This window comes from Aspergillus tubingensis (genome assembly GCF_013340325.1).
Source record: "Aspergillus tubingensis WU-2223L DNA, scaffold_10, whole genome shotgun sequence".
NCBI classification, from domain to species: domain Eukaryota; kingdom Fungi; phylum Ascomycota; class Eurotiomycetes; order Eurotiales; family Aspergillaceae; genus Aspergillus; species Aspergillus tubingensis.
The window spans coordinates 129,214-144,991 of NW_023336284.1; the positions used below are offsets into that span (position 1 = coordinate 129,214).

General features: G+C 47.6%; 4 protein-coding genes across 4 annotated transcripts; 3 read left to right on the forward strand and 1 right to left on the reverse strand.

Moving 5' to 3' along the window:
• Positions 1 to 552: 552 nt before the first annotated feature.
• AtWU_09131 (DNA repair protein RAD16) lies at positions 553 to 3,378 on the reverse strand (the record flags this gene model as incomplete). The annotated part of the gene is made up of 10 exons (XM_035504238.1): positions 553 to 784; positions 846 to 1,598; positions 1,652 to 1,778; positions 1,827 to 1,873; positions 1,932 to 2,152; positions 2,214 to 2,272; positions 2,324 to 2,398; positions 2,462 to 2,570; positions 2,622 to 2,951; positions 3,004 to 3,378. The coding sequence occupies 10 exons, from the start codon at positions 3,376 to 3,378 to the stop codon at positions 553 to 555; spliced, it is 2,328 nt and encodes a 775-aa protein (XP_035360131.1).
• Positions 3,379 to 3,933: 555 nt separating this feature from the next.
• rad7 (DNA repair protein Rad7, protein) lies at positions 3,934 to 6,913 on the forward strand (the record flags this gene model as incomplete). The annotated part of the gene is made up of 7 exons (XM_035504239.1): positions 3,934 to 3,992; positions 4,654 to 4,659; positions 4,719 to 4,757; positions 4,831 to 4,858; positions 4,960 to 5,517; positions 5,573 to 5,738; positions 5,898 to 6,913. The coding sequence occupies 7 exons, from the start codon at positions 3,934 to 3,936 to the stop codon at positions 6,911 to 6,913; spliced, it is 1,872 nt and encodes a 623-aa protein (XP_035360132.1).
• A 3,137-nt stretch (positions 6,914 to 10,050) lies between these two features.
• On the forward strand, positions 10,051 to 13,094 carry AtWU_09133 (uncharacterized protein; the record flags this gene model as incomplete). The annotated part of the gene is made up of 3 exons (XM_035504240.1): positions 10,051 to 10,292; positions 10,384 to 10,783; positions 10,893 to 13,094. 3 exons carry the CDS (start codon positions 10,051 to 10,053, stop codon positions 13,092 to 13,094), a joined length of 2,844 nt encoding a protein of 947 aa, XP_035360133.1.
• Positions 13,095 to 14,255: 1,161 nt separating this feature from the next.
• AtWU_09134 (DNA-directed RNA polymerase II core subunit RPB11) lies at positions 14,256 to 15,415 on the forward strand (the record flags this gene model as incomplete). Its single annotated transcript, XM_035504241.1, has 4 exons — positions 14,256 to 14,272; positions 14,857 to 14,915; positions 14,982 to 15,091; positions 15,212 to 15,415. 4 exons carry the CDS (start codon positions 14,256 to 14,258, stop codon positions 15,413 to 15,415), a joined length of 390 nt encoding a protein of 129 aa, XP_035360134.1.
• Between the last annotated feature and the right edge of the window lie 363 nt (positions 15,416 to 15,778).

The window sequence follows — 15,778 nt, forward strand, 5'->3', positions numbered from 1 at the left end:
AGGGCTATCTGTGCAAGGGAGGTACGTAAGAGGAGACACAAAAAGTACCAACCAGGATGATGGGGAAGTAAGAAGTGTGGTACGGAGGTAGTACTTAGAATAGAAATGAATGACCACGGAGAATTTTAAGGCAAAATGCCCTGCAGAAGAGATTGTTTGGTTGACCCCCAGGGGGCACCCGAAGTTAAAATCTCTTACTAAAAAAAAAACCTCTCCTGATCGTTTATGATTTTTTTTTTTTCTTTACTTTTTATTTTACTGCGTAGAGTAGTATGTACCGAGGCCCCAGAGCATACGTAGACTTCATGTAGATGTGAGATCCTTTGATCCACCGTGTCCGAATTGTACCTGCTCTCCCACCATCAAGAACGCCGTCATCGTTATGTACCAGCGAAATCACAAAAATCCCTCCCCCACCACCCGCTGATACTAGTCTAGATAGTTACTGCCCTTCACTTAATCCGCTGTTCTCTTGACTGATTTTCTGACCTATGTCTATCTCTAAACACTCGTTTCCCCTCTTTACTCTTCCCTTCCCCTGCCTGACCAAGCCTAAGATCCTCTAAACAAAAATTGCATGTCTTCCGGGGTAAGCTTCTCTAGTTTCTCTCCTTGATCTTTGTTAATGGTACCGTTGATCATGTTGGCCTTCTTCTCTTGTAGCATAACTATTCGAGATTCTACCGAATCTTCAATGCACAATCGAGTTATGACACAAGGTCGGCGCTGGCCGATGCGATGACATCGGTCTGCACTCTGCCATTCTGCAGCTGGGTTCCACCACCTAGCACCAGTAAAGTTAGTTGGATAGACATTCGTTCGCGTTGGTAGTCAATGCCACTTACGGGTCAACGATAAAAACTCTCGAGGCCTCGGTTAAATTCAAAGCCACACCGCCAGCCTTGAGGGAGACTAGAAACACTTCGACATCGACATTGTTCATAAAGTATTCGATAGAATTTTGGCGTTGTGCCGGTGTCATAGTTCCATCGAGCATGACGGTGTTGAAACCAGCTCGACGTAGACGCCATTCCACAAGTTGCAACATCGAGGTGAATTGGGAGAAGACAATTGACTTCAGTGTCTGCTTCTTGCTTCTCAGTTTATAGAGCTCGTAAACAAGCATCTCAATCTTGGTTGACGATGTCCAGTCCTCCATGCGGATCCGATTGATGATGGAATTTTGCTTGATGCACTCTTCCTCTTGCTCGATGTCAGGTTGTTCGAAATCGATCGACAAAGGGATGTGGCACCGAGGGCAATCGACGATTGAGCCCACATCGAACGACCTAACATAGTCTTTGGCGCATCTTCGGCAAAACTCATGATGGCAACGGGAACGAATTGCTTCTTCCGCCGGTTCGTCGCAAATGCAGCAGACAAGTACGTTTTGCCCGGTTTCTGCGTGTTTCTTCAAAATGAGGTCCGGGTGATTCGCAACCTGGCGCATCTGCATGATAAGGCCGAAGATATTTGCGTAATTGTTCAACATGACACCACGGCTTACATACGTATCAAACTGCCTCGTCGTGTTAGTCATGATGCTCCGAGAGAAATCACGTTCAATCTCTCCAAAGAATTCGTTATGGAGAATGACACTGGTATAACGTTAGTACTTCTCTCAGTACACCTGTGCCAAGAGGTTACAAACCGCTTTGGTGGAAGCTCCATCGAAGCTGTATGATCTCTTTTTATTCGCCGCAGCATGATCCTATCAGTTATGAGGCGAAGCTTCGACAATGCCTCCTTGCGTCCTTCCGGATTATCCCTCTCGGTGACTTTTGGGGAGTTAGTGATGTCTCAGCGTACATTGATACACAACTTACTAGGATTCAAAATTTCTTGGTTGAAGATTGAGACATGGCTGAACCCACTATATTGAGAATGACATTAGCTACTTGATCATTGTAGGTGCTGATGAAGGACCGTACCTATGCCCGCAGTCAGTGCATTTTTTGGCTGCATCCTGTGACCAGTGAAGCTGCTGGCACTGGCACTGCTTGCAAAAGTAGCAGGCAAACGGCCGGACATCCAGAAAGCGAAGGAGAGAAAAAAACTCTCCAATCCGATTTTGGACAGGAGTGCCCGACAGACACCATTTGTAGTTTGCTTTCAGTGCGAAGCATGCACGGGCGACACTAGTTGTACGTTGCTACAGACGTAAGCCGTCAGTGTTTGATAATATGGCATCATAAAAGAAAGACCAACTATACCTTAATGCTATGCGCTTCATCCAGGATCAAGCGATGATAATGAATAGAATGAATGACGCCTTTCCTGGTTAATATACGCTATCTTCTGGGTCATCAACGGGAGTTCTTACTGTTCTCCTGGATGATTCCATCATCGCGATTCCACCCTTTCAATTCTTTGCGGTGAATTGATTCGAGACCAGAATCTAAAGAGAGTATGTCACGTCAGTTCTTAGTGTCCTCGACTCATTTCTTTATGGCCACCGTACAAGAAATCATTATCACATCATAGGCTAGAAGATCCTGCTTTGAGAGGGTTTTGACCTTCGGGTTCGAATTGTGGTAAATGAGGACATTCAATTGACCATTCGTATATTCCTAGTCCAATGCATTAGCGATACTTCGATCCCAGGGTTTCATCAGACATACTTTAATCTCTGATCGCCATTGCATCAAAGCAACTGGAGGAACAACGACAAGCGATGGCCTACCAGCCGGGTAATCAGACATAAGAAGGGAAACGGCCTGGATTGTCTTTCCCATGCCCATCTCGTCTCCCAATAACCCTCCCTTGTAATGTGATTCTTCTTGTTGCATCATCCAGCTCAGACCTTCAAGCTGGAATGGCTTGAGTGCTCTCGATATACCCGGAGGTTGTTCCGCCATTACCGGCTTCATCGGTGGAGTGTTCCTCAAATCATCCCACATTGTAGTGACGCATGGATGCTGCCTTTCAAGTTTTAGTCTTTCCTTGAGAGCCTGCGTGCTTTGTCAGACATAATTCCAAAGATAGCTCAAATGAGAAACATACACGGGACCCCCTCCTTCCTGTCTCAGCTGGCTCTGAGCGAGGATTTCTGCCCGCTCTGCGTGAAACCCCTCGTGTGGCGGCTCGTCCTCTAGCATTACGCATATTTCCGATCCTGGAGCGCCTTGGTGGGACTAGAACTTCATCCTCATCCGAGGAAGATGCAGAAGAGACCGATTCAATGTCAGTCAGAGGATCGTCGCTTGATTCGCCATCGCCCACATCAGTAGGGGAGATCTGGCGGAGGCTACTCTTGTTAGCTGATCGAAGAGATCTCCTTACCCCGCGCGAAGAGGTCGGTCCCCTGGATAAATCCTCATATGCATCGCGATCAGGATCGAGCCCAAGGACACTATCTTCTTCGGTCGAGTCTTCCATTCTGGAGTGAAGCCGTCTCGAGGTCCTTCGTAACTTGAAAGGTGGTTCTTGATATTCTTGAGCTTGAAGATGCTGAGCCAATACTGCATCAGAATCTTGCAACGTGGGATGGCTTATAGAAAGTGCCGCTGAAGACCTCTTAGACCCTGGCGGTGTATGTAAAGACATAGCACTCGATCGTAATTCCTGGGCACGTGTAGAGGCGCTGACCCTCTTCCTCGGTCGGCTTGCATCTGATTCCACAGGCGTGACTGCCATACTAGTTGCGGGTGTACTGTATGCAGGCGTTATGTCTTCATCGCCGGATATATCTTCGGTTGGAAGGGGAGAAGCAGATGAAGATGAGACCGGATATCTCCTCAGAGGTATTGCAACTTCGATAGAGTATGGTCTATCTCCAGAAGACATCGCCCCTTCCACCGCGGGCTTCCGGCCTATGGGATTACCTCCATTTTCTGAATTGTTTGAGTTCCCAGTATAAGCTGCTGAGGATGCTCTAGCCAGTCTCGCAGAGGTTCGTCTAGGTACGGACGAGGTATCTGATTTGTGCCCAAAATGTCAGTTACTGCTAATAAAAGTCCGATTGATTTGCAATCGTTTCTTTTTGATTTGAGGTATGCGAATATCTCCTTCTGGCGTCGTTGCTCCTTCGGAGTTGAAGTAGACAAGAGGGTAATCCGACAAAGAGACCTCACCAGCTAGTGGGGTCATTCCCCTCCCTGTAGTTGATGATTTCCGACTCATTCCTGTGAACCAAGTGATCGAATGTTCGTGAAAGCTGATAACTAAGGACTGGAGATTGTTTGATGGCTGTCACAGATGTCTCTGACGAAAAGTGAGGCAAACGGCTGAAGCAACGCCACCCGGGGATGGATAGCTAGGGGAGGTTGTGTACTCCGTACCTTGGCCGCGGTTATCGGAATAAAGCGCCAGGATGATGGGACTTTGGGGCGAGGGAAAATTTTTTCTTTCTTTCCAAAAAAGGTTTCACTGCATCGATCTAGCCATTCGATGGAGCAACTTTAGGCACCAAATCATCGTTTTGCTGACTGTTGCCTGGCCTCAGTCTGCCTTCACATTTAATTGTTATCTTTCCCCCTTGGCCGAACACGAAGCCGATAAGCCCGCCCGTCGACTCTCGCGTTAAGTGGAACGCGAAATCACCACGGGTTCCTGTGACCTGCAAGTGTCGCCACCTTGAAGCCCTTCCAGGAAAAAGAATCACTTTATCAACTATATTCATCTACACGATTCAATATTGTATTCGGCTTGAAGAAAAATGTTCGTATCCGATTTAGTGTTGAAGATATATATTTTGGTCATTGACAACAGTATATCAGGGCAAACAGAAGGCAAACGAGGAATCAGATTCGGGGCCCGTATGTTCTCAATAGATTCTTATCTTTCTCCTGTCATCACCCACAGCCTTTACTAAAAGTCACTACTACTTAGGCACTCTGCTCTGACCGATTTTCTGGCTGTAAGTAAACTGTTTCTGTTTTTTCCGGCTTCCGCTTTTCCCCCGATCATATGCGAATTCTCCTGGAGCCCCCCCACTGATGAATATCTGATAATCTTCAGTCGAACAACATATCTGCCGCTCAAATTCAGCAAGATCACTTGACACGGTTAAGGCAATTTGAGCGCCAGACAGCTGTTGAACGACAAGAAACTGATCATGTCAATGTTCATGATGATGATGATGATGACGACGATGAATACCACAATGTCGATGAGTCGGCAGCAGACAAGAAAAAGCGGAAAAGAAAAGAAGCTGTCGCTCTCGCGAAGATAAAGAAAAGCAAAGAATTCGCTCGTCGTAAGGCTCAAGGCACAGGCGAATCTGATAACGATGATGATATCGCCCGAGAGATGATGTGCGAGAATTCTCAGCCCTTTGCATTTCAGCTAGAAAACTGTGAGATATGTGGCAAACGCTTTACAGTAACTCCTTACAGTAAAGCTGGTCCCCGTGGAGGCCTCCTTTGCGCGAAATGTTCGAAGGAGCTAGCGGATGATGAGAAGAAACCCAGAGCTAATAGGCGGGGCCCAAGAAGTGGTCGTCGCCAGAAGCAAAGTAATCTGCTCGATGGGTTTGCTCAACCGGGCGCTCCAAGCCTAGCGGAGATGTGTACGAAGGTACGTCAGGGCTTGTTCAGAAACATGACTTCTTGCTAACCTCCGGCTACAATAGAAAGTAGCTGACAACATTAACGATATCGAAGAGTTTGGAGATTTGCCCCCGCAATTGCTTCATCGTCTCGGTCAGATATTGTGCAAGAGGCGTGTCTTGACTTCAAGAACTCTTAATTTGTTTCTTCGGTCGGATCTTAATTTCATTGATATCTATGATGCTGCAAGTACGTTCTGGCTTTTACTTCTTTCTTCCTCCTCCCTCCCCTTGAAATCTACTAGCTTTGCCTAGTATTTTTTCGTCATCCCGCCAATTTTGATATCCTGCTCGTTTCAATCCTACTTTACGCCAATGAGTCAAGGTATGAGTGTGCTAATTGCAACAGAGCTTGAAACACAGGACTTCGAAAAGATCTTCGCTTTCATGCCTAATCTATATCACGTGAACTTTCGCTTTGCCAGTCAAATGAAAGATAAGGTAGTTGATTACCTTTTGGATCGCGATTTGAAGATCAAGCGCTTGCAGCTAGATGCCGCAAATTTGATATCAGATGCATGTTGGCAGCAGCTTTTTCGAAAACTGGGGCCCCAATTGGAATCTCTTAAGTTATCCAATCTCGATTCCTCCTTTGACGATGAAACAGTGGAAGTGATGTGCAGGGAGTGCACAGCGCTTCAACGTTTGAAATTGAAGCAGTGCTGGAAAATGGGCAATCGCTCTCTCCGAGCCATTTCCGAACTGGTATCTTTACAGCACTTGTCTTTGAACTTTGTTCAGGAAGTGGATAATGAGATTCTTCTCAACACACTTTCAAAGACCAGCCCACGTTTGCGGACGTTGTCCTTGGAGGGGATATCTACCGCAGATGACCGTCTCCTAGATATTATACATGTCAATTGCCGCGCCTTGACGAAGTTTCGCTTTTCTGACAACGCAGTGTGTAGTGACAGAGGCTTCGTCGCTCTCTTCACTCACTGGAGCAACCCACCGCTGGAATTTGTGGACCTTTCATCTACGAGAGATGTTGACAATTCGAATCCTGATGGACCTGCGGATGCGATTGGCCTTGCATCCCAAGGTTTCATGGCTCTTATGAACCATTCAGGGCCCGGGCTACAGAAGTTAAATATCGCATCCTGCCGCCACGTGTCCCGCTCTGCTTTTGAAGAAGTTTTTGCGGCCGGGAAGACGTACCCCAATCTCGAGGAACTAGACGTGTCCTTTCATACAGTCGTCGATGACTATGTTGTTGGTTTGATCTTTCAGTGCTGTCCTAAACTCCAGAAGTTGGTTGCTTTTGCCTGTTTCAACCTGCGAGATGCTCAGGTTCCGGCCGGAGTTGCTCTGATTGGCGGATTGAGGGCCCAAGACCCCATTGTACTTCAGGGCCATCACTACTAGATAAGCTTGAAAGCTCTGCGTGATCTATACCCCTCGCCCCTGGTTGCTCGAATGATGAACAGCTCATATGCCCTGGTATTGGCAAATGCCGTTTACATCATCCTTTTCAGTCTTTGTTTGCTAAGTTACTACTTAATAGGGTGAAATATACCTGTTGTTTTCGGTCTGCCGAGACTGAGCATCTCAATGGAACGGGCATAACGAGCTGTATGTGCGAACCAATTCCGGCCCATGTTTCGGAAAAGCTTCTTTGAATGGGGAATGAACTTCATCATGACATGCAAGTGGTTGGTTGCGTCTTTAATGTACTGAAAAGCAGGGGCGATTAACAATGAACCGTCGACAATGACAACCTAAGATGGAATCGGCTGGAGGGATTTACATATGATTAAAGGGTACTAGATAGTACAGCCTCGCAGACTTGCCAATCCACAATGCGGCCGGAGATCATGAACAATTAAGTATCCTGGTTAGTCTAGCGAGGTCAAGACTCTAGAGTACGAAATTCCGACTTAGTAGTTGTCTAGATATAAGGAAGTGTGTTATAAAAATGATAGTACAATTCATACCATATGCTTTGAGTCACGGGGGATGTGTATCGAGTGACGCTGAGGGACTTGACAATGTAATCCATATTGTAGTATTATGACTGAAGTCATTGATTACACACGACTAATAGTGGGACAACATAACTACTGTACTAGTATATCAACATAGAGTGGATAATCCCATTACATAGAGAATAATCCGCAAGTAGTTTACCATCCAATAGTCCAGCGTGATCGCGTAGCATCTATATAGTAATGCTGACTGTGGGCGACTAGTTAGATACCTGGTAAAGTGATCATCTTCCGAACGTCGAAACTGACTAACGAGAAATGTTCAATATGACAGGTACATATATCATGATTAAGTAGCACCACTACCTAAGTCCGATAGGTTAGCTGTGGGCCGCCGAACAAGAAGAATTGAAAAGTGTGGATGGAATGGGATACCTATAAGTGGGCGGCGGTAAGAGGAAAGAGCTATCTATCTACTTCGCTACTTCGAGAAAGGAATGCCTTAGCCATCAGGTGGTACGTCGGATGGCGGTGGTTAGTCGTTGGCCCCCTTACATGACAGTTGACGGCGGTGGAATGGTGGAATGCCTTGGAACGGACCGTGTCCCTATCAATTTATCTACCTCGGCCAGTTCTAGGCCTGGTACCAACCCCCCTCCCTCCCCACCTTTCATTGATTTCTCTTGGTTTTCCTCTTCCTGCTTTTTTCGGAGATGCGAACAGACATACTCGAGAGAACAAAGTTAAATGTACATTTCCGGTTTCCTTTCAAGCATATTCTCCTGCACCAGGGTGGTTGGTTAAAGTGCAAAGAAACACACATTAAGTAAGTGACTAGTAACTGTTGGGTCTAGATTGATACCAGACAGGGTTGTCAGCTACCCAGGCGGCAAATATTATTAGTAGTCATCCATAAGTTACTACGTAGGTCGTAGATAGATAGGGTGTTTATAATTAGTCTTAGAACCAAGGGAAAGGTTTTCAATCTGGGATGGTCTGACCAACCAAATCGGCGGTGCCGACTGAGATTTGGCTGGTATTGCTCACTCACTAACCGCTCAGAGCTCGGAAGACTCAGAGCCAGAGTCAGAGATACTATATTTGGCGTTGCTCGCCGCCGGACTAACGCGCCGGGCTCCACCCTCCACATCCACCCACCCTCCAGGGTCTGCTGAAGTGCTGACTGCTGAGAGAATAATAATGTGAGACTGAAAGTGTGAGAGAGAGACAGAGAGTGGAAGATGTCTTGGGACTGGATGAGCGGTTGGTCCTTGGGTGGATGCCGCTTGTTTCTATTTCTCTTCAGCTAACCAACCTTCTACTCCATAATCCTGTAGAGAGATAGGACTTTTAAGTCTTTTCCCCATGAAACATCTGGGCTTCTTTATTCAAGCGGCTGCTACCGCTGCTATAATTATGGGTTATGGTTATTACCATTACTGTTACCATTACGAAGTACTATTCATTCACTAATAGTACGGAGTAGTAGTATGATCATTATTTACGCCAAATTTGCATCAGGCTTACTTTTAGTATGTCCATAACAAAAAGTAGATAACCTGAACTAGTCCGGCGTAGTCTGTTTTTTTTTTTCCTTTCCTTTCCATTAGTTTTTCTCAAACTCACTAAAATACCGACTGATCTGCGCCCTTTTCCTTTCCATCTTCCCCCGCCCCCCTTTTCCCTTCCGAGTCGTCAACTGGGTGTTCTGATTCTGCCCACTACTATTGGATTTTTCCCCTGATTCCCTTTTGTTCCTTGTTGTCGTTGTGTCTTATTATTATCATTATTATTATTAATTGATTTTATTTTTTCTTCTTCTTCTTCTTCTTCCTATTTCCTTTTCTTGTCTCTTACTTTCTTTTTTGTCCCTACTGTACTCTTGTTGCGGTTTCTGTTTGGCATTTCTTACAAGAGAAAATTCGCCTTTGTCATCGCAAACTTATCCATCATCCACACGCCCGCCGCCCCCCTTCTGGTCTCCCGGGTGGGTTTGTTTTATTTACCCTTCTAAAACCGATCGGAGGAGAGGTCCCCATCCTCGCCAACAACGACCGGAATCCACACCGATGCGTACCTATGGCCCTTCTTAATTTATCATAATTGCTAGTCTCTAAGCCCCGCTGGCCGCATGTGAATCAGAGGGTCCTGGCTGCTCTTGATCGATTATACGGTGTATCAGAAACCTTCTCTCAGGCCACCTCGCCTATTCTCTCGATCTTCTCCTGTGACCGACCACTCCCCCCCCCCTGAGTGAGCTCAAAGCATCCTTATCCACCACAGGATTTTCTGGACGCTATTTTCGCCCATTCACGTCATTCACTTCATTTCCCGTCAATCTCTTGACCAGAAGCCCCGCTACGATCGAAATCCGTGTGGATTGGACAGGCCCAGAATCTTCCCAAGCCCATAACCCCTCCCCTCCCTCCACCCGTCGCGGAATCCCGGTTCATGGGAATCGAGTAAAGCAGCCGAGAAGGGGTTGGGACTTTCGTGGACTTTGGAGCCGCTGGCTGCGCCCTCAATTTCTCTGAAAGTGGTTCCGGCGTCACTAGTGGTCGCCTTGGTTTCAGCCCAATGCCAATCAAGCTTCCTAAGGGCTTCGCCCGTCGAAAATCGTCTAGCAATGCTCTAGAGGAAGTGCAAAATCCTCCCCAGTCGTCATTTCGAGTCTTTGAACGACCATCCGGCGACAAAAAGTCCCTGAGTGATGGTAATTTAGTGGCAAAGCGCTTAAGCGAAGGTCAACCTTTGGATTCCCCCACGGAGGATGACAATAACATCTTCGCTTTGCATAATTCCCAGCCAACAAGACATCAGTATGAGACCCCTCTTTCGTCCGATGAGTTCCTACCCCTTTCCCCCTTCCCGGTAAGAAGTGGCTGAGCTGACCTGGAGTGGTGGTGGAAGTACATTCGAAGGTACATCATCTGCGCGACCTCGCACATCTGCACGCCGTTCAACAGACGGGCCACAGCCCGAATCGCAGTCGCCACACACTCGAAACCTCTACGATATACCAATTCCTCCCCTATCAGGTGCGATTCGCGCAGCTGGTCGCACATTCTCATTCGGCGGGAGATTCTCCAAGACATCTGCGCCGGTACCTCCGCCTCAGCCATCTACACCGGGCCCTTCTAGAAGCAGGGGAATGACAACAAGCACGTCAAGCACTGCAACACCACCAAAGCTTCCCGATACAGAACTTCGAATTGGAAAAATTGACGACGACTTCCAAAATATGTTTGGTGATATTGGAAAGCGTTATTATGGGTCGAAGGACTCTTCTCTTGATCAACCAGTAGACTTGGTAAGATGGAAATTTCCTTTTCTGTATCCAGTATCTCGTTTTCAAGCCTTTCTTGTTGCATTTCCAATCCCATGAAGTAATGCAGCACAACGCTAAACTTTTACTGTAGGACTCACCCGGACCTTCCAGTCGACCAGATGCCTTGCCTCGAAAGGATGAGAGGATCTCACGTCCTGCTCCAATTGATACTGACCGTTCAAGGGAGGTTGAGCCATCACCATATTCTTGGGATAGCCGACATTCGGAGGAGGGCCTGCTAACCACTCTTGATTCACCCAACGAACAATCGACAACACAATCATATCAACGCAATATCGATCCAGTCTCCGTTGGAGACCGGCGCAAATCTATGCCTCTGTCCGGTACTATGCCTTTGGCTACTACCTCCCATCGTTCTTTGGCAAAGCCTCGAACGACGGCGGACGCAGGTTTGAGGAGAAGCGGGGTTTACTCTAACAGGCGGGACTCTGTACCTGTTGAAGACGAGGACGCGAAATTAATCATGGAATCTCTCTACTCTAAAAGGAGCTCGCAAATACCATTCATGGCTGATCACGCAGCTTCGGATGCGGAAAATGATGGGCCGTTATTCGACCAGCCTGGGGCAAAGTCTTCTCGTCCTGATCGCCGGGAATCAATTCAGAAGGACTCATTGAGCTCCCCCGTGCTGTCAGATCACCTGGATCCGTCGATTGCAGCCCATGCCCGTTTGGCTGCACAATACGAGAAAGCACAGCCAGTATCGGTCTCTTCAACGAATAAAGTCATGACCCCATCTCAGTTCGAACATTATCGTCAGCAGCAAGAGCTCAGACGGTCGAACAGCGACGCCTCGAAGAGTGAGAATTCCGCAGAGAGCGATTACGATGACGATGACGAGGTGGAGAAAGACCGTGAGGCCGAGAGACAGCGGCGCAAGCAAGAAGCCCATCTTTCAGTTTATCGCCAGCAAATGATGAAGGTGACCGGCCAGGAATCTCCTACACCAGCTATGAGAACCGAAATGGACCAGGCTAGTAAGAGCGCGCCGAATTTATTACAACCTGGAATTACCTCGGGGAGCGGAAAAAGCAGTGATGGTGATGATGACGAAGAGATTCCTTTGGGCATTCTGGCAGCTCATGGATTCCCCAACAGGAATCGCCCTCCAAGCCGTCTGGCACCATCTAGCTCCATTCCTAACCTTCGGGCGTCTTTCCAGCAACCGTACTTGCCTTCCCCGTCCCCTGCTTCCGTCGCAGAACGGGATCCAAACAATCGCGGGAGCCTGCCTGTTTTTGCGCGAAACTTGCCGCGAGACCCTTACTTTGGAGCCAGTTTGGTGAATCAATCCAACAGAGAGTCTCTGGCCTTTGGAGGAGGAGGAGCATCGGTCCATGGTGGACCTTCGCCAGCGCTACCCCCCGGAGGCCTAGTAGGTGTCATTGCCACGGAGGAGCGAGCAAGGGCAATGCGGCGAGGTAGCCCTAATACCCAAGCCATGTACGACTATCAAGGAGGAATGCCTGTGCCACCTGTTCAACCTGGCGGCATCCCGAGGCCTTACACGATGATGAGTCTAAGCTCGCCGAATACCGGTGGCGGTCAGCCGGCGATTTCTGCGACTGAACAGGCGCAGATAGAATTGTCTCAGCAGATGACGCAAATGGTACAGATGCAAATGCAGTGGATGCAGCAGATGATTCACATGCAAGGCGGACAGAGCACCCAATTAATGCCACCTGGCGGGCCTCCGCCCACGCTAGGTGCCAACCTGAATGCGCGCCCTTCTTCAATGCCCTCAGCTGGTAATATGAATAACGCCCATGCTGGGTACTCGGGCGATCAGCGGACGCTAAGCATGCTTGATCCGAATGTTTCCTCCCGTCTCAATAGTGCAGCTATGCCACATGTATCTGGGGGCCTCCGGCCAAGCACGCCGGCTGGGCAAGGGTATGCGCCGTCTATTGCACCATCGGAACGCAGCAATGTTGGTCTGGCGCCTCGTTACAGACCCGTCTCAACATTGCAACCCGAGTTAGGAAATATCGGTTCTCCGTCCATACCAAAGTCCTGGAATGATGAAAACCGGAAGTCCTCGCTTTCAGCCGCAGTCCCGCCGCCACAGGCGTCTCATATGAGCCACCGTCCCATGCCAAGTGATAGCAAACCGATAAGGGCTAGCAAGCCGAGTACTGGTGCGGAGCAGGATGACGAGGACGATGATGAAGGCTGGGCCGAAATGATGAAGAAACGAGAAAATAAACGCAACAACTGGAAGATGAAGAAAGAAACGTCGAGCTTTGGAGATCTGTTGAATGCTGTGCATTAGACAGGCTGTCAATTGACATTGTTTGCCCTCGCAGCAGGGGTATCATGTCCTGTGCATGTTATGCTTTCGCTTATTTTTGCTTGGCTGTGCTTTTGCCATCGAAGTCCCGTGCTCTTTATAGGGACCTGAAGGAGTTATACCTCACTTTGTGCATTTGTGAGCAGTGAATATTGTTTTTTCCCAGCTATTTCCTATTATTGTTGGCGTGTTCACCTCTTGCGTTTCCCTCTACTTTCCCTTCCGTTCTTTTCTATATTGTTTTACCTTCTTGGACATGACCTGATCTTTCTCAACGTTTATACGAGGGGTATTCTCTCCCTGATCTCCCAGTTTCTTAATCACTATTAAAGCAGGGTGCGGGATCATGACAGGCGTTTTTACGGATTAATGATTTCCAACCCAATGAGGGTTGTAATTGGATTGCTTTAGCAAGTTGTGCATGCATTTTCTGTCTTGTATACTCAATGTGTAGTAGCCGATTAACATTACAATTTACGGTTGAGAAAGTCGATATCTGTGGCTGATATCTATATAATAAATAACCTGATCAGATTCCCCAAATGCGGATGGGAAGCATTAGCTCAAATATCATATAATTGCGTAGTTTATCCCAAGATCCAGCGCAGCAGCTAGAGTCAAAAGTCGTGCGGCGTGAAAGTAGCTTAGTAACCAAACACAGTCCATCCACTTGGCCCACTCGGACAATGCCCATCACGTGATCAATATCACGGGATTTCAACCTTATTGGAGCTTGTCATGACCAGCCACTCTGCAATTCCAGCATTGCAGCATCATTTTCCCAACAGTACGGCGGGAGTTTCCAGTCATATATATACATAATTACCCCATCAGGTGATTTAAATAACTCTCATACTAATCGCGTGTTGGTCAGACAACTAACTCAATTCAAAGGTCCAACTGAGCAAGGGAAACAGTGGCAAAGCCAACGTGAAAGGCTAGAAGTTGCACACTAAGTTGTATTCAAATCTATTTGGATACACCGATTCATTCTCTGCTCCACCTCTACAGCACTTTGCTCGTCTTTCTTGGTGGCCGTTCACTTACAGGCCTAACAAAAACACGAGTTATTCAATATCCCTTCCAGCTATTTCACTTTTTTTTTTTGGTATACGCACCTTTGGATATAACCAAGACTACAAAATGAACGCACCAGACCGGTAGGTGGAACGTTCTTTTTACATATACGCAATCTGTATTGTAGCATGTTCTATTTCACTTGGCTTTCCCTCCTCTTTTGGCTTGTTCTAGGCTCAGGAGCTGTTAACTGGAGCGAATGGTGTGACAGTGAAGTTTCATTGTGGACGGAGCTATCAACCGGGCACATGCTCTTGCCTTCCCACTCTATTCACTGCCCCAGGGTGCCGGACTATGTTCTGGATTCTACTTGTGCCCCTCTCTTTTTGCCCCAGTTCATTTCAATGTTTATGCCCCTTTGTTCGGATTTCTCATTGAATGAATCGATCTCGTGCTTTGCGTTGTCTTCACCCTTGAGCATTTCTGTCATATACGAATCTTTCCCGGACACATCCATTTTCAGAATGGAGTCCATCATGCCTGCGGAAATGGTGTATGCGCGCCTGAAGAATGGCAGTGGTGGATCTCGCGTCCGCTGCCAGTCCACCATCAACGTTTCTCATGACCAGCAGCCGAGGTCCGCTTCGGGTTTTCTTTGATGATTCTACTTTCCTTCATTTTTGAAGTGTCCGTTACATCCAGTCCACTGACGCAGTATGAAACCTAGATACGAGTCGTTCGTTCTTGCGAATGGCGAGAACAAAGTTGAGATGGAGATCGATACTCGTATGTCATCTAAACCTCGGACCTAAACGGCTTGCGTTCATTGCTAACATGGGCTTCTCATGCCAGGCATCCCTTCGTCTGCGATCTTCACCTTTAACAAGGAAGATCACACATTGGGAAATTTGATCCGCTCTCGCCTCTTGCAAAGCTCCCATGTTCTCTTCGCTGCGTACAAGGTATGTCTGCGATGGTGATATATACTCGCCTCTAGTTCCGGGCACTCTTTAAGCTCCTAGTTGTTGCTTTTCTTAGATCTATTGAGTTAGTATGCGTCAGGGCTGACGTGACTGTCACAGGTTCCCCATCCGCTTGTTCCCAATTTCCAGCTTCGAGTTCAGACTGATGGCGATGTCACCCCCAAGGATGCGGTAATCGCAGCCTGCCATGAGCTCGTTCGGGACCTGGGTATTCTCTCCCGGGAATTTACCAAGGAATATGAGCTCCGTAAGATGGTGGGGGCTACCGCTCAGCAGCAGAATGGCGTCCAGGATGGTGTTTAGCCATCGACAGGTGGAGATAGAGCATGAAGAGCTGGGTCAGCGGTCACATACATGCTTTCGCTTCGGATATACGCAGCTGGTCATGCGTGTCTTTGTTTCTTGGTCATACCCTTTATTCTATGTTTGTTCTCTTTGCTTCCAGTGATTAGTCGGACCAAGCCTTTCGCTCCAACCTGCCTCAGGACAAAATGTCAATTGCTGCCGTAGCCGTTACTCATTCAACTCATCCCCCCGTCTGTCTCGTTCCCATTTCTTGTAAAATTGGGACTGGTAGCAACATAGATTGAAGAGAACCGTCTGGCATGCCCATTGGGGTAGCGTAGATAGTGTAGATAGCTTCTGGACTCATCGTGATAGCTACCC